This window comes from Dendropsophus ebraccatus, chromosome 15 (genome assembly GCF_027789765.1).
Source record: "Dendropsophus ebraccatus isolate aDenEbr1 chromosome 15, aDenEbr1.pat, whole genome shotgun sequence".
Taxonomy (NCBI): Eukaryota; Metazoa; Chordata; class Amphibia; order Anura; family Hylidae; genus Dendropsophus; species Dendropsophus ebraccatus.
In genome coordinates, this window is record NC_091468.1 from 40,863,123 (window position 1) to 40,882,049 (window position 18,927).

General features: G+C 44.2%; 1 protein-coding gene across 3 annotated transcripts in view; it reads right to left on the reverse strand.

Annotated features, from left to right (window-relative positions):
* Positions 1 to 18,927, reverse strand: part of RALGAPA2 (Ral GTPase activating protein catalytic subunit alpha 2) — a 206,921-nt gene that overhangs the window by 160,005 nt on the left and 27,989 nt on the right. For all 3 annotated transcript variants that reach the window (XM_069955233.1, XM_069955234.1, XM_069955235.1), the window contains exons 4-12: positions 16,530 to 16,587; positions 13,305 to 13,348; positions 8,753 to 8,930; positions 6,215 to 6,330; positions 5,982 to 6,120; positions 4,561 to 4,760; positions 3,401 to 3,631; positions 2,222 to 2,395; positions 318 to 455 (exon numbers count right to left, since the gene is read on the reverse strand). In XM_069955233.1, coding sequence (XP_069811334.1) covers positions 318 to 455; positions 2,222 to 2,395; positions 3,401 to 3,631; positions 4,561 to 4,760; positions 5,982 to 6,120; positions 6,215 to 6,330; positions 8,753 to 8,930; positions 13,305 to 13,348; positions 16,530 to 16,587 — 1,278 coding nt within the window. The remainder of the gene's footprint in view (positions 1 to 317; positions 456 to 2,221; positions 2,396 to 3,400; positions 3,632 to 4,560; positions 4,761 to 5,981; positions 6,121 to 6,214; positions 6,331 to 8,752; positions 8,931 to 13,304; positions 13,349 to 16,529; positions 16,588 to 18,927) is intronic.

Consider the following 18,927-nt stretch of genomic DNA (forward strand, 5'->3'; position numbering starts at 1 on the left):
GGGAGAAGAGCCAGAAACACAAAAAACTTATGATTGATAGATATTGATTTTGTGTGTGTGTGTGTATATAGATAGATAGATAGATAGACACACATACCTACATGCAAGAAAAAAAAACTCAATTTTGACTATACTTAGCCTTATGAAATAAGAGTTTTTACTTAAGAAAAGTGACAATGCTCATAGAACACTAGGTGGCAGTATTCAAATGTAAATGGTCTTCGCTAGGTCTGGAAAGTAACAAAAAAACACTAAGACTCCTACGCCACCAGCTCTACAGTGCTAAAAATAAGCGAGTCCTGACATATTAAACCTACCTGCAAAGCAGCCTGATCCCCGGCTTTGACGTCCATATTCTCATCCTCGCACACACAACCTCTGCTAACAGCACTAGTGAAGGAATACGTTCTCCCCCAACTGGACGAGCGCTTGTGTCCACTGGGCTCTGCTGGGACCTGTAACAAAATGTCCACTCAAATTATTACACTAAATAGATTCAGGTAACAAAGGTTAAACCAAACTTTACAATGACAAAATTAGGCGCAAACACACTAGGACACAGTTTGTTAGGACTTTTACCAGTATTAAACTTAAAGGGATTTTCCGGTTAGGTAAAATAGAAGTCCAACAATCTTCTATATACTTGTTACTACCTTATTAGTCACCTTCCCTGAGTTCTGACTACGCTCCCTTTAACATTAGACAGTCTCAGCATTCCTATTTATCCCAAAGTTCAGTGGCGGGGTGCAGAGAAATGCTGAGACTACCGTGAGCAGAAGTGAGCACAGTGAGAACTTAGGGAAGGACACTGAATGTTTAATAACAAGTATTAGACATTGGTAGTCTCCAGAAGGAGAGGGTGGGGGGAATTATTGAGCATGTACTTTATTTGACCGGATAACCCTATTAAGGTGTAGTCATCTCTAATGACATGTCAGAATTTTGGATTGGCAAAGTCAATCCAAATCCAAGACCCCTGCTTATCCCTAAAATGAACTCTCAGCAGCGCAGCACTGAAAACTGTGCCCATTGGTTTATCTTCTGCACTGCTCGGCTTTTTGTTGGCAGTGGCGGGCTTAGTGTATGGAATTGTTAACTTCCCCTGTAAACCCATACACCACGGTCACCACTGTCAGTGCAGAGCCGATCCTTTTAATCCTCCAAAGCAGCTGAGACATATCATACTGTATTAGCATAAGTCATAGTGGGATAAAGTTGTGGTCAGCACTACTGCTTATTATCTTCAGAAACAAGTGCATATGAACCCGCTTTGTATCCTTAGAATACTTTATTGCAGTATAGGAGAGACCATAGATTCTGGAGGAGGAAGAAGGCGGCTTTAGGGTCAGTTCACACTGAGGAATCGGCACCGAAATTCCGAGCGGAATCCCCGCTGCGGACTCTGCTCAGAATTTAGCCCGCCTCAGTGCCTAAATGTAAGCTATAGGGAAACTTCAATCTCAATTCCTTGAGCGAAGAGCCGCAGAGAGCGGAGGCCTCCTATACCTTACATTGAGGTGCTGAGGCAGGCGGAAATCCAAGCGGTGTCCGCGATGGTTCCGCTTGGAATTTCTTCGCAGATTTCTCAGTGTGAACTGACCCTTAGAGACCAGATGTAGAGAAGAGATAGGGAGCAGGGGTAAGGAATTCTAAAAGGGATATAAAGACAGTGGTAGAGGCATAACATTTTGCTGCGTGATTACGGCACAAATAAGAAAAGTAATAGGTGGTTTAAATTTAGAGACATGCACCAAACACATCATACGGCCTAAGCCACTGTTATAAATCTGGTGTCTAACTAGACTGCCTGGTCCAAATTTCCACTGTCTAAGAATTAATAAGAACAGATAACAACACGGTACAACATAACTAAGAATTGATAAATCGTGTACCTGGTACTGTTGTTGTTTTTGTTAAAAATTAAATAGAATTCAGAAATAAAAAAAATAAAAAAAATAATAAAAATTGATAAATTGGTCCCAAAGTGATGAGGGCATAAACAAGCACTTGGAGGTACATGAGTGAAGGCTAAAAGGAATATTTCCTAACTAAATGTCCAAAAGCTGTAACAGGTCCCTTCATCCACCATTTATAGAACTGGTGTTTTTATACATGGCAGCGCTCAGGGTCTGGGTATGGCTGCTACCTCTGCCCTCCTACAGCTACACCCAGCTATCCAAAGCAGCATGAGAATGAACCTTTATACTTAGCCATCCCATACCTGTTTGCTATCGGTCTCTGTGACAGAGGATTCAAAAACTGGTAAATTCACATGGTCACTCGATGGCTGCGACGGCTCCTCCATAAAAATCGGCTTCTCCTGCAAGATCCATTTCCTGTATACCTTCACAACCTTCCTTGTGGCAGAGACATCACATGCAGGCAATAAGAAAGCCTAAAAAGACAAAAGTACAACTTATTACTTAAAAAAAAAAAAAAAGAAGCCCTAAACGATTACCTGTAGAAATAGTGCGACTGCCTGGCAGGAGAAATATTAAAGGCAATCCGTCAGCTGCAATTTATGTTCCATACTGCAGACACTGTTAAATAGCTGTTGTACTGGAAGGTTTTGCTCCCCCTCCCATCCCTATATCACTGCTCAGGCTAGAAGGGGAGCCCTGCTGCCAAATCTCACACCTGCGCACAATTTGTATGCATAGCTAAGGAATGAGATGTGGAAGCAGGGCTCACGCACAGACAGGGATGGGAGGGGAAGCAAGGAAGCGTTACACCCTCAGCACGTTAAATGTGATCGTTTATCAACAGCATAAATTGAATTGAAGGGCTGACAAAGTGAATGTGTACTAGAAAGCAAAGTCAAGATTCTTTAAGATGCTAAGATGTGTTGGGCTGCACATAGAATTCTTTTTTCGTTCATGCAGCCCTGGAAACTGACAGCAAACATAAGTCTATATCTGTGCTTTCAGTCTGCAGATAACAAGTAGTGTATACTTACCCTCCGCACTGCTTGTGATCCGGCATGTCTCTCCAGCCCTCTGGCTGTATCTCCGGCGGCAGGAGGACTGGAGAGACATGCCAGAACACAAGCAGCGTGGCTAGTAAGTATACACTGCTTGTTATCTGTAAACTGACAGCACGGATATATAAACATCCTATATAGGTAACTATGTAGTGAGTTTTCCGTTATCGACCGCACATTACCCTGTTTACACGGAAGGGTGTAAAGCCTGCTCAATAGACACTGTCAGCTAAGGATCAGGTGCTTGCCTGGTCCTCAGCTGATTATAGGCCTAATGAGCGTTTTCTAGCATCCCTCCCTGCAGATAACTGGCTGTGTAAAAGGCCCTTTAGACTTCTCATCAGTCACTGATAACTCTTTGATAACATATCTCCCCATAAGAGGAGCCGGTGACAATGTAAGTAGACCTGAATTGCGCACCTGTCTGAAGACTTCATTGATAAAGTTGACATATCCTCGCGTGGACAGAAAAATCCTCTGCACCATGTCGTACACATTCTTGTGGTCCTCCTCTATACTACACAGACTGGAGTTACTGAGTCTCCGGTCTGACAGCGTGCTGCTATTTGAGTGGTTCTTCTCGTGTTCTTGGGCTCCAGTGGGCTCCACCTCTGCATTTTTTTCCTGGTTCACATTTATCACAGATACAGTCTAAAGGAGGGCGTAAAACAGCATGATATAACATTACATATCATATGTACGTTAACTAGCAGAAAAGATGGAGCAAACGGCAGCTCTTTTGGAAGATGAATTAAGAGACATCTATCTCCAACAATTTCCCCACTTTTGATAACACTCCCTTCTCCCTTTCTTCACAGCTAAGAGTGGACAGAGGAGTAGTCCAGGCTGCAGTCATCCCATGGTTTACCAGATCTTACAGCTATAAAGCTCCCAGGACATACAATGAATGGCCTCTCCATCACATCTGGGAATACACCTGATGTATATCTCCAACATACTGCTCTAGGCTAAGAGTGTATTCTTCTCTTTGCCAGGGAAGTATAAGTCTGTGCTGTGTTGACTCCACTATACAGTACACAGTCATCCAGTAAAAGGAGTTATCCAGGATTAGAAAAAAAAAAAAACAGCTACTTTCTTTCAAGAACAGCCCCACCCTGTCCTCAGGTTGTGTGTGGTATTACAACTCAGCTCCATTCAATTCAATGGAATGGAGCTTCAAACCACACCCACACTGTAACCCTGGCCAGATCCCATAAAGTGTCAAGGGATACATCAGACACATTGGAATCTGCATGGAAATATATGTTATACCTGTTATTAAGTCTATAATTTAGCATGTTCTGTTTCTTCACATTCTTTCCATTCATTTACATAATGTAAATTCCCTGTCAACACCATGAATAGTAAGTGAAGGCGGGCAGGGCTGTTAGAAGCCAAAGGGGACGTCCCAGGTTACTTGTAGCCCTTTTCTTTGCTGGTTTTTGAGCTACGATTCCTCTAAGATGCTGCAGCCTTGGGGAGTGAATCCCACAGCACTGCAGTAATGTAATCTACCCCAAATGGATGTCAGGAGCAGGACTTTATTGCAGCCTGTGTAAGTAAGGGAGGCCAGGACATACCTGGATCAGCTTGGGTAGGACCTCCCCTCCATTCTTAGTGCTTTGAGAAGATGCTACGTATTTCTTTTCCAGAAAGAATGTGACAAGCCACTTGATAAACACGACTCTAGCTGCCATGTACGGGATTTTTGTGCTATAAAGGTTTTCATTGTTACGGTTGACGGTGACATACACTGGCTTTGGTCTGACATCCGGAATATCTGAAAGATAGAGAGAGTGTGTTAAGCGAATAGTGTCATTGAGCCAGGTCACTTTACAAGCTTTCGCTGAGATCTGCAAACAATAAGTATATTGTTCTAAGTGGTGCACGTGAATGGATTCCTGCCAATTTCCTATGTATGTACACTACATCAACGAGAAACAAAGTCAAAGCCGACTGGAGATGACCTTTGTATCAGGAGATAAGACAATACTGTACAGCACCGTGCTAGATGCTGATGTATATATGTATCAGGTATCAGTAGATGCTGCAGATTTCAATGGCTGCGGCCAACAATGTACCACGTGTGAGGGCAGCCTGGCATATTCCACTAGTACAAATAAAGGTATTTCCACTAAATATTATTAGTTTAATTGATTTAATTCATATAAATATATCCGTGCTGTCAGTTTCCAGATCACACAGTAGTTGCATACTTACCTAGTGCGCTGCTGCTATGACCCGCATCCTGTTCTCCGGCTCTTCCGTACAGCTGCTGTGTTTTCAAGCCCTGTCTCCTTCAATTGTCAATCATTCTTGAGGAGGCAGCCATCTGAAGATTCAGCGACTGGACGGGAGAGTTGGATGATGGATCACAGCAGCAGCGCACTAGGTAAGTATGTACTGCTGTGTGACCTGGAAGCTGACAGCATGGATATAGGAATTCTTGTGCTTTCAGTTTACCTGTCATTATCGACCTTAAATCCTGTTTACACAGGAACATGTGCATCTAATAGCAATAAGTTTTTAAGCAAACTATATGCAATCAGCCAAGGATCGGTCATTTTCCCAGTCCTCAGCTGATCACTGTCACTTTTACATAGGTCAATTATTGGCGACAGGAGCGTTTCTTGCAACACTCCAATAATTGGCCAGTGTAAAAGGCATTAAGGTTGTAGGGGGTCTGACCGCTAGGACCACAATAATCAGCAGAACGGGGGATGTTCACAATGTATATGGCACTGGTGAAGACTACCAGGCAAAGTGATGGAAACAGTGAATCCCTGCAAGTGTCTGAGGGTCAGCAAGTGTTTGGTCAGACCCCCACCTATCAAATACCCAACAGATGGGAATGGACACCCTTTTTAATAAGAACTCCAATTTACAGACATTGCACATTTATGATCCTTTATTCTAGACAGAAACATTAGTCACCATCAAGTCTATTACATCTACTATATATGTGTGACCGATGCGCCACATATATATCTGCTACACTTACCAAGTACCGGCTTGTAAAGATTTGTCAACTTAGTAAATGATGGAAATAAGTGGCTGAGATAATACTTTCTAAATAAGTTAAATAAAAACTTGAAGCCAGTGTCTTGGTTCTCCTTATTTCTCCAGGATAAGCTTGCCACCTATGAAAACAAACACAAGGACAAAAGTATTTTTGTTAGTCCTTTAATATTCCTATATGGCCCTAGGGGACACTAGTGAACTTTATGTACTCACCTGTATTACCATGTACTTTAGCAACATCTGTAAGAAAAAGCAGCTGGGATCATCAGGGTTTTTCTCACCAGACACCGCTGGTATGAGAGGCATTATCTCCTCAGGATAAACTTTACCTAGAAGAGTAAGAGCAGTAGTATTACCGCATACAAGGTAACATACATCCCCACTGTGCTCAGGATCATTCAATAAAGTACCTTCTCACAGAATTATCGCTAGTTTTTGTAATATAACATAATATAATAATGTAATGTAATATAACATCTAACATAACTTCTTAAAAGGGTTATCCATTGCTACAAAAACATGGCCACTTTTCCCCCTCTCTTGTCTCCAGTTCAGGTGCGGTTTGCAATTTAGCTCCATTTACTTCAATAGAACTGAGTTCCAAACCCCACCCAAACTGGAGACAACAGTAGAGGGAAAATGGCCATGTTTTTGTAGTGCTGGATAACCCCTTTAATTCTTAAGGTGGCCATACACTTTCATTAGCTGTAGGCCAACAGCTATCTCTTCTGACCTGCCCACACAGTGCATGTTTCCTCTATAGGGAGGGGTGGGATATGGATTTCTTGAGGTTCAAAAAATACTTTGGGTCCATTCCACACCTAGAGTGATTTCAGCTGTATGGTTTTTCTTTTGTTAGGAGTATGAAGCCCAAAACCAAGCCGGAGCAAAGCCAAGAGCATGCGGCCAAAAACTCTGTACGAGTGAATGAGCCCGTAAACTGCGAGAGCACATAGCCTTACTCTGATATGTTGCGGCTTGAAACAGAGTAGTGCTTAGGGAAGAGGGAACTGGCCTCCCCAGTTTCCCTCCTGCTGAGTTCAACTTAATGACAGGTCTCTCCTGGATTTCTGTACAGAGACCCATCAGCGGGAGCGGAGCAGGGGGAAGTATAGGAGGGGGCCTTCTTGACATTTGCTCTGTGCCATGGTTAGTCTATAAAGATCTTGCTATGTTACACCGCAGTAGTTGTCTGTGATGGTTCGGACAACATAAATCTGCTGATATGCTCGCTTTAAAACCTGCACATAAAGCCCAAGATGTCTTCCTCTTCCATCTTGCTATCAAAACCAGCCATAAGGTATGCAGAGCTGTGTCTGGACCTGGAACCTAAGGGGCTCTACACCAGCTCTATAGAAGGCCAGTGAAAGTTAAGGTGCCCTGCTGCAGATTTTAGAGTGAGTTCAAGAAATTTTTCATAACAGATGTCAGCACACAGTCCTGTGACCCCCTTTGTATGTATTGAATGTACGTAATGCAGATTTACTTTAGGGTTATAGGGAAATAACTACTGCCGTAGCAGCCATAGCTGCTGCTACAGGGCCTGCTGCATCAATACAAGCCCTTGCAATAAGCTGGGCCCCCTGAGCAGTCTACATTTGCAGCACCCAGTGACCTCCTGGGTCTCCCTAGTGCTGCAAATGGCCCTTTAAAGCGGCTCTGTACCCACAATCTGACCCCCCCAAACCAGATTTATCTGTGCCCTAACTTTGCTCCACCCCCTCAGTCTCTCCTCTCCACCCTCTTCATCATTAGGAATGCCCCTGGAACATTTACTTCTGTTTGAACATTGCACAGGTGTCTTAATGATCCAGCCCATGTGCTGTGGTAACACAGGTGGTGAGTAATAGGCAACCTGGCTGGTGCATTCCTAATGAGGAAGAGGGCAGAAAGGAGGGACAGAGGGGTGGTGCAAAGTTAGGGCACAGACACACCTGTAGGGCACGGAGCTGCAATTTTAAAATACATTTTTTTATGATAATATCTGCATCACCTGCCAAACGGACCGCAGGACAGATCTTGGATTAAAAGCAGCTATCCGAAGGTACAAGTGGTTTTGGGGGGGGGGGGGGGGTCAGATTGTAGGTACAGAGTCGCTTTAAACTGCAAGTGTTTGTCAAGAGCGCTTGCAGTTAATGTGGCAAATGATGACAGAGCGAGGAGCCATTGGCGCACTGCCCTGCTAATCGCTCTTGTGGCTGCAGGCTGCACTGTGCCTTCAGTCACACGAGGCCTCTCCCACTCTTCATCAGTGCTCCAGCGCACAAGTGAGCAAAGAGAGAAGTGCTGCAGAGCTCAAGCAAGGTGAGTAAGGATTTTTTTTTTATTTTACACTGGGGAGGATAAAGGTATTCCCAAGGTAGATAGGACCCTAGGTGAAATGCCTAACATACGCTGTCTACTGGGGGGGAGGGCTAACAGACAGGGGGATTACAGGGGATTCATTATATTAAAAATATAATAAATTACAAGCTATTTTACTGAATCAATTCACTTATTCTTGTCCTATTGTGACACCCCAGAGAAGTCAGGGATGAGACTCTTCTGTCTTCGATCTGATTCTTACTAAATACATTGCAGCTTACACTTCTTACCCTAGCGACCTGTATGCTTATATTAGTTACAATGCAGAGTGCTCTGAGAAAGCAGCCTGTGTATAGGAATGAATGAAGACATTACCGCTTTACAACGCAATTTATTAATGTAAAGTGAACAGCATCAAAATAAGCAGGTAAAAGCACAGTCACTAACCATCATGTAAATTATAAGTAGGATTTATGAGGGTATCCAGTGTGCAAGGACCTCGAGATGACATGACGGCAGGAAAGCCGGGAACAAGACATGCAAATATTAGCGCCTGCTCCTCTCCGCAATTTGTCTGCAGTGCTTGAAGCCAGAGAAGAAACAGCCGCATCCCTTCACATCGTATCTAAAGGATGAAAGACATGTTCATTTAGACAGGATGCATGTGCCACGAGATGCTGAAGCTACACATGCAAGACCAGAGGGGGCACAGCCAGGAGGGGTAACATGCATGCACTGATATATAATGGAGGCGGCCATTGGTCCATCAATACTTTGATTTGATAACACATTGTAAGCCTGTTAGGGTTTATATTCAGAATAATGAATAAGAATTCTATATAAGTTATTCAGCAGATGTGCAAGGAGGGAAATCTTAAGGCCCTATTCCATGGGCCGACGGAGAGGAGCAAACAAGCGCTATTAGCCCTCGCTTGCTGCCGCTGTTATTCCACGGGGCAGCAGCGAGCGGGTGAGTCTGGGTGGGGCCGCAGGAAGCTGCCCGGGTGATCACTAGATCGTCCGGGCAGCCCATAGAGGATAGCGGCGGTCTGCTGCCGCCGCTCCTAATCGTCAGAATGACGGCAGCAGTCGCTTGTTTTTCAACATGTTTGAAAAACAAGTGACACAACGATCAGCCGTATTCCATCTGCCGTAACGGCTGACAATCGTTCCGCGGAACAGGGTACTTATGGTCCTGTTCACATCTGCATTTCTGTTTCCTGTATAACCAGAAACCACATTGCTAGACCTGGTGACTGCACTAGTGACCTGCAAAGTAGTGGTAGACATTCACAAATGTGCTGGCCATAGTAACCTTTAGGCCATGTTCGCACAACGTATGTTTTGTGTAAATCACGGCCCTTGTTGAAAATTGCAACAACGGCTGTGATTTACAAAAAAAATATACGTTGTGTTGTGAATAAATGGAATCCACGGCCGCAAAGAACATGGCAGTTCACACAATGGCGTGTGCTGCTCCGGCCGCACTCTCCACTGTGCACGGGTGCGCCCGCATCCGAATTCATCAGAAAAGAAGATCATCCGGCCGATACAAGGATAATCTTCCTTAACACCGGCCGTTTTGTGACCTGGCCAGATCACAGAACGGCTGTTGTTATACGAAGTGTGAACATGGCCTTATACTAAAAGAATGGATGTGGCAGGGGCAAGCTGTGGTATATGTAAGCCTCCCATACTGCTAATGTGTGTAACTTTATAGGATACAGAAGAAGGTTTATTCTATACAGCTTCTCCCAAACAGGAAACATTGATCCAACACTCTGTCTAGGGTGTTTACCATCTTAGCTCTATCATGTGCTTATGTCAGGTTTTTCTTGACTTTGCACTGACAAAGCAGCTCAGAAACCTGAACAGATGTCCCAACACATTAAGGTTTTATGACGGTTCTTGGTGCCTCTACTTAGCTGACCAACTTTTACACTGGGGACACGATTGGCACATTGGCATAAAATCGTGCACAGAATCGCATGTGAAAAAACCTCCAAGAGGCAATTGGATAGTAAATTAATGGGAAAAACTAAAGGGAAGTTAAAGGGGTTATCCAGCACTACAAAAATATGGCCACTTTACCCCTACTGTTGTCTAAAGTTCAGGTGCAGTTTGCAATTAAGCTCCATTTACTTCAATGGAACTGAGTTTCAAAAGCCAACCCAAACTGGAGACAACAGTAGGGGGAAAGTGGCCATGTATTTGTAGCGCTGGATAACCCCAGACAATGTGAGTAGATCTGGGCCATAGTGTGTTTCAGATGCAGAAGGTGCTGGAAAGGCTTCTATACTTCTGGATAGGGAAGGGAGGAGCTGCTACAGAGAAACAACATGGACATTGTCTCCAGGTGACATCACTGCTAAAAGGGGAAGAAGGGCGGTGACGGCTACCAGGTGGCCACCGAAGGGTTACAATAAGGAACTCTAACACACACAAAGGAGAATCCCCACTAGTAATAGGATACATATATAGGTGTATGTCACAGATACAGCAGAGATGTACATTATGTTATCACAGATTCCTCATAAAATTATACCCTGCAGTCCTATACACCACAGAAAAACACAAATAAATTAGTGTCAAATGACAGTGGGTGCAGTGCTGCTGCCTGCATTCTGCTGCACCGGTCCCCTGCTGCTTCCGACAGGGAATACTATGAGATCAGTGGACGTCTGACTCGCACTGATACTGAGAATACAGTAAAACTGCAGCGGCTGCCACTAGTAAAGAAGCAGGAGGGTAAGTATACATGGTAAGATATTTAATGCATCCCTGAGAACAGCCCATCAATATTACACCAGTGGTAGTGCCACCCTGGGCACCTCTTCTGATCACCAGCATGGCTGGTCTATATGGCTTAAATTTAATTTTTTTTCCCCATGTTGGGGGTGATTCTCGATTTTTAATCTCAATTTTATTTTTCTAAAGAAGCTAAAAGAAAATAAACCACATTTTTTGACACAAGAGAATTAAATGCTCAGCCTGGTCTCACTCCTGACTTCCAAATACAGATGAACATCTGGCATGTGTTCACTTTGTGGACGTGAGGTGTAAGCCACCACTCTGGCACTGGCTCTTCCATCCAAGAACAGCAGGATCATGCAATGAAAATCCATCATGCCCGTTCTCTAAGGCCCCTATTACACGGGGTGACTAGAGTAGCAAACGAGCAATTGCTTGCTCCTCGTTCCCCGCTCGCTGCCATCATGTGCACAGCAGCAAACGGGCAAGTACAGGGGGAGCTATTTATTGAAAGACAAATGACTGCAACATTCAAGTCGGCTGATCGTTGTCTTCTATTACACGGAAGATTTATCGGCCGTAACAACCGATAATCGTTCCGTGTAATAGGGCCTTAAGACCTAGAATTAGAAGTTCTACTCTGTATCCAATTAACCAACAAAACACAGTAATCACTGAACTCAAGGAGAACAGCGAAAAAAATTCCAATGAAGTACTCAATCAAGAGTCTCCACTGATGCCCCCAAAAATTTAAATATGCAAAACAAGAGTCCGTGGAGCCTCAGTTACGAGTCTCAAAACACGGGATAGCCAGATATCTCTAGCCTGTTGCCAACGGGGTGCCTCCATGATGGGGAGAGCACCACACCACCCTGATAAATAACCCCTTAAGTCCCACTCGGTTGCGAGTATTGGAACATAGACAGGGAAACAGCAGGGTGGCCCCTTTTGTCAATGTCTAACTCAAGGTGCGAGTATTGCGATCATGACAAGGGCTTGCAAAGGCAGGCTTCCACCCACAGACAGCCGTTTCGGGGTTTTTGCCCCTCGTCAGTGTGGGGTAGGGCAACAGGCTAGAGATATCTGGCTATCCCGTGTTTTGAGACTCGTAACTGAGGCTCCACGGACTCTTGTTTTGCATATTTAAATTTTTGGGGGCATCAGTGGAGACTCTTGATTGAGTACTTCATTGGAATTTTTTTCGCTGTTCTCCTTGAGTTCAGTGATTACTGTGTTTTGTTGGTTGATTTTTCATTGCCCCAACTAGCCAGAATCCTACCCCACACTGACGAGGGGCAAAAACCCCGAAACGGCTGTCTGTGGGTGGAAGCCTGCCTTTGCAAGCCCTTGTCATGATCGCAATACTCGCACCTTGAGTTAGACATTGACAAAAGGGGCCACCCTGCTGTTTCCCTGTCTATGTTCCAATACTCGCAACCGAGTGGGACTTAAGGGGTTATTTATCAGGGTGGTGTGGTGCTCTCCCCATCATGGAGGCACCCCGTTGGCAACAGGCTAGAGATATCTGGCTATCCCGTGTTTTGAGACTCGTAACTGAGGCTCCACGGACTCTTGTTCTGTATCCAATTAAACCAATATTAGCCCCATCTCCAGGCAAGGACTCAAAAGCAGCTCAGCCACATTAGCCAAAAGGATACCCGTAATAAACTGAAAGGGAGAATTAATATTATTTACCCAGCCTTAAAAATGAAGGGATCATGGCGTTCAGACAACCTTCTCCTCATCCTTACATTGCCATGCTATTGGAAGCAGCGGTGCATGTTGCTGCTACGGACGAGTAGCAGTAAACGTTATGGAGTGCCATGACCCCTTCAAACAGCTGATCAGCAAAAGAGCCTTGAGGCATCCCCTCCTCCCACAGCCAATCTAATACTGATGGCCTATCCATTTGGAATTGTTGAGATCCATTTGTTAACGCCAATTGTTGGTAAGGATATCATACTAGCACACCTGCTCCATACGCTACCAGGTTGTGTTACACCTTACTGATACTACATTGTAATTTTTCATGGTGGATTTCATTTTTATATCCATCCCCTTAGGTTATGTAGTAAATTGATGAATGAGGTGAATTAATGATTTTCCATTGAATCGATGGTCTGGAGATTTGCAGTTGCCATGTCAAGCTTGATGACTGATATCATGTAAGAAATTTCCATGACAAATTGATTGAGTGCATTTCCCCTTTAAGAATGCATTATCTTCACTATTCTTTTTCAGCACTTACCTTTATAGAATTTCCAGTGTGTAAAAGCTTTTTTAAAACTGAACCTATAGGACAAAAAAAATAGGAATTTACTAAATAAGCTAATTTATAATGAAAGCAAAGAGAAAAAAGCTGCAATAGTAAAGAAAATGGGATTCCTAAGGGAAAATCCGAGGAATGATCAGAAAAACAGGGCAGAATCCTAAACTCATTAAACATTTACTCATTGGAAAACATGGGGCTGGGAACTCAAGGTTTTGTCCCGTACTGATAATAAAAGAACGAGCAGAGGAAGGAAGAAGCTTTCAGTAAGTCAGGACAGATGTCTCAGTGTTCCCAACAACAAGACCCCATTTCCCTGACCTTACATTTCCAGCCATTCTTTCCATAGATAGACTGATGCACGCTCAGCAAAAGCTGGAAAGCACTGGAGTAAACTGGACTGAAATTAACCCTTCTGTGATGAAGAATAAATAAATCTTCATCTAAAGAAAGGCAGATATGTGAACCCTTTAAGGACGCAGTCAATAGATTGTAGTTGTTTCCCCCCCCCCCCCCCCTTCCTAAGGCTGCATTCACACGTTGTATAAGATTGTACGGACAATTCAAATCAATTTACTCATTCACACGATCCGTGCCGCGACTCCCTCTGCGAAAAAACGGGACATGTCCTAGTGTGGAGGAGGATAGTGCCACGAATCCCCCAATAGTAGTGCAGCAGCCCGCCCCAGCCAGAGATAACAGGAGCAAATATTCTGACAACTACTCGCCTACTCCCCCCCCCCCCCCCATGCCAGCCGGCTTACACATGTTCACCAGAAGTGGCATTGTCCCTCGCTGCCTTCTTCTCCCGGTGCCAGCACGAACCAGCATAGCCCACGCGACTTCCGGTGAACGTGTAAAAGCCGGCCGGCGCGAGGGAAGTAGTCGAGTAGTTGTCATATTATGCGTCCTGTCATCTCTGCTGTGGGGCGGCGGGGGTGGGGGGAGGGAGAGACACACTTCTATTGGGGGATCGGTGCCACAATCCTCCTCCGGGCATGACCCATTTTTTCACAGTGCAGATCGTGTGAATGAGGCCAAAGAGCCATAATTTATACTGTGTATTCATTGACACCCTTCAATTATAAATAAATAAATATATATACACACATTTAACAAAAATTGTTCTACTGTCTGTATTTAAATATTCAGTTTTGAATGCCCCATAACGATGACACTTCCTGATATGTAAAGTGCTGCGGAATCTGTGTGTGCTATACAAATAAAAGCATTATTATTATTATTATCTGTAGGGATCACTTCTCCACTGTAACTTTCATTACCGGATTACAATGAAAAGTGACACCTATACAAGACCGAAAACACAATGCCCCCTAAAACATGACATTCTGTTGGTGGAGAGGGATGGCTAGATGGCAAGCTACTCCCACTGGCGCTTCATTGATATCAGTGATCACAGGCCATGTTGCACAAGTAAATACTGCATGCAATACTACTCTGTTTTGCAAAATGACTCTGCTGGAACGCATACTGACCATTATGGGCACTTTCCACGCAAATGAAGGATTTACACAGGAAATGTTGGGCCTAATTCGCCACAACTGTGTAAGAAGTAAGCTGTCCTTGTTGCCCATAGTCACAGGGCAATGAGGGCGGTCATACAGCTAGGCGGTGCTAGCTAAGTAATCAGCTAAGCTCCTTTGTGATCAATGTCAATATCAGTTTCCCTCACTTGATTGCAAAAAAAGTGGAGGGAACTGATAAGAATGAAGGTGTGAACTCGCCTCTAAAATGTTGTTAGATTTCCAGCAAGGGCAATCTCTCTATGAGAAGCACTAGGGTGGTTTAACCCCTCTGTGTTCTGAATGTATACAGATCCATAGCATTAGTGATCTACTTTCATAGAGAAATACTTAATACACAAGCCCTGGCACCATGCAGGACAGGCTCTCTGGAGGCTGGACAGCTCTCTGCATAGAGATTTCCCAAATAACCAGTTACTTTAATGGAAAGGGAAGATGAATGGTCGCTCGACACATCTGATGCCTCTAGATGGGAACCAAAAGGTCAAGAAAAACCCATCCTTGGTCAACCTTCATACGTCACACAGACATAAGATTGTTGGCCTCATATAGGTCAGGATCATCATTTAAAAATTTGATGTTAAAAAAAAGAAAGAAAAAGAAATTAGAGGAAAGGTCAATAAATCATTTACAGGTCTTCGGTCTTTCATGGCCAGCCATGCATTATGCCTTCCAGTATCCAGTGTCTGTACTTCTAAAAAGTAAAGACCTTATTACTCGGGACGATCTGGAGAAGCAAGCAAGCACCAACCTGCTTGCTCCTCGTTCCCTGCTTGCTGCCAGGAACTATCACACACGCCGACAGCGAGTGGGAGGAGGGGTGCGGTGAGCTGCGGGAGGCCCTAGGAGCATAGGAGATAGCGGTAATCTGCTGCCACCTCTCCTACTATAAGGAGCAATGGCCAGCAGACCATCACTATGGGTGGGTTCATACTGAGGAATTCTCGTGGATAATGTCTGTGGAATTCTGTTGTCTGTCCGCGCGCACGGCCACGCCCCTTTCCGCCGGCTCCATAGACACCATTCTATGGGACTACGTATTCCGCTATCCGCCGAAAGTAGTGACATGTCACTTCTTTCGTCGGATAGCAGAGTACGCCGGCCCATAGAATGGTGTCTATGGAGCCGGCGAAAAGGCGCGCGCCCGTGCGCGCGGACAGACAGCGGAATTCCGCGGACATTATCCGTGAGAATTCCTCAGTATGAACCCACCCTATCATTCTAAGGTTTTCAACATGTAGCAAGACAAGGATCCGCTGACATCATGCATGTCGGCTGATTTTTGCCTTTTAACAGGAGCTATTACACATAGCAATTTTCGGCCAATAATCAGCCGAATACAGCTGATGATCCCTTGGTGCAATAGAGCTTCAAGGGCCCTATTACACACACAGATTTATCTGACATCACTGAAGCCAAAGCCAGGAACAGCCTATAAACAGAGAACAGGTCATAAAGGAGAGACTGAGATTTCTCCTCTTTTCGAATCCATTCCTGGCTTTGGTCTCAGAAATCTGTCTCATAATGTGTGTGTAATAGGGCCTCAAGTGTGGTCCAGTGGGGGCAGGGCACCACATGGGTACAATGTCATATTCAATGTCAAATACTTTTATTCCAGAAATCTCAATAATAATAATTTACCATAAGAATAACTTCTTACCTATACTATGGTACTGCCAGCGGTAGAAAATCCTTTCAGGTAGTAGTTGTAGAATTTTCTAAAATGTAAAGCGTAGCAAGCAAACACAATGAGACAAAGTATACATAAAATCAGGATGTTACTACACAGTGAAGGGTGACTGTCTAGAAGGGAATGAGGACACTGCTTAGCTCTGCCTTATTCCTGATAATACAGGTTAGACATGAATAGCTCTCCTCTGGGCTGGCACAATTCAATCAGCTCAATGACAATTGTGCAGCTCCATCCCCCGGGGACACATCCAGGCCAGAGTTTAGGAATGACTCAAATTACCAGGTAATTAACCCAATTTTCTGGATCTCTAATCGTGTCTGTTGGATGGCTAATGGTTTTTGTGGCCATGAAAGCTAAGGACCGTCATTACTGATAACCGAGGATCAATTCTTATTTCATCACTAAGCAAAGGCATTTTAATGACTCGTCTATGGAGCGGAATCATGCAGGAAGGAAAACAAAGACAACGCAGCATGTGGACAGTGGAAAATAAATATCTTTATATACATTCATAGAGGATAGGGAGGAAGTACATTTCTATAGTCATAAGGTTTCCTTAAAAAAAAATAAAAAATTAGTCAATTCTCTCAGCAGCTTGATATGGCGCTCACTGAAGGAGATAGGTTACCTCTACAGGCATTTCACATGCGGTGGGATGGGATAAAAGGGAATCTGTCAGCTCCTGGGCCCTACCTAAGGTGCTGACAGTGTGCTGTAGCGTAGTAGTGTACTGGATTATGCACAATCTTGGGTCTCCTACTGTAATGAAGAGTCAAAGAGGAGTTGTGGCTCAGTGTTTGTGCGGCACTCTGGCACGCATCACCACTGATTTCTCCTCCCTTTTCAATGCTGCTCGGCCTCCTGCACACTCATGCTGTCAGCCAGTGTCTCTGGTTGCAGATCAGGCAGTTTATGTCAGAAAGAAACACTCAGATGTAGCTGAATCTCCTAGCCCAAATGTGTTGGACTCCTCTGAGTTATACATCGTCAGTTAGGGGTAATGATTTCTGACAGCCTTAAAATAAGTCACCAATGCAACCAGGCCGTAGGGAAGGTAAATCGTATGCTGGGCTGTATAGCTAAAGGGAAAACCAGTAGGAAGAGGGAGATTGTGATCTCGTTGTATAGAGCTCTAGTGAGACCACATCTGGAATACTGTGTCCAGTTCTGGAGGCCTCACCTAAAAAAGAATATTAACAAAATAGAACCAGAGACCATATGTCCACAGACGGGCTACAAAAATGGTGGAGGGTGTCAGGCATAAAACAGATCAGGAAAGACTTAAGGATTTGAATCTATATAGTCTGGAGGAAAGAAGGGAAAGGGGGGACATGATTGAAACCTTTAAAAGGGGTAGTGCGGTGTAAAGCATTATTTCATTAAATAGCACACATTACAAAGTTGTATAACTTTGTAATGTGTGCTATTTAGTGAAATTAAGTGAATGGCCCCCTTCCCCATGTCCCCCCCCCCCCACACACACACACACACACAACAGACCCGGAAGTGTGGTGCTGTATACTTACGGCATCACTGTCGACCACGGCCACCATCTTGGGATGATCACATTATCTTCAGGAGGCCGGCCGAACCACTCCAGCCCTCCCTCATGCCGGCCCCCCTCCAGTGCGTCATCAGCTGCTCAGCCGCAATTGGCTGAGTATAACTATGCTCAGCCAATCGCAGCTGAGCAGCTGATGACGCGCTAAAGGGGGGCCGGCATGAGGGAGGGCTGGAGCGGTCCGGCTGGCCCCCTGAAGACGACATGATCGCCCCAAGATGGCGTCAGGGGTCGACAGTGATACAGTACAGTATCACACTTTCGGATCTAGCACGGGGGGGGGGGGTTATTGGGGACACGGCGAAGGGGGCCTTTCACTTAGATAACACACATTACAAAGTTGTATAACTTTGTAATGTGTGTTAGAGAAATAATGCTTTACACCACACTACTCCTTTAAGTATGTTAAATGACTACGGTTCAGGAGGGAAGTGTTTTTATTAGAAAAAAAAACTCAAGAACAAGAGGACGCAGTGAGAGGTTAGTTGATGGAAAGATCAGAAGCAACGTGAGAAAAAATTACTTTACTGATACAGCAGTAGATACATAGATGGGATAATAAAGAGGGAAATACTAAAAGGCAAGACTAGATTGACCAAGTGGTCTATTTCTGCATACAATCTTGTATGTTTCTATGTGGTCTAGGGGTAAATCATCTGTGTAGAGACCAAAAACACACTTTTTTTCCTTTGTTTGAATCCTTTGTTCGAAGAAAAATAAAAAAATATATTTAATTTCCTTATTCTCATTATTGTATCATTTTAAGAGTGCAAAGAATTCCCAAGAAAAAAATAAAAATAAATA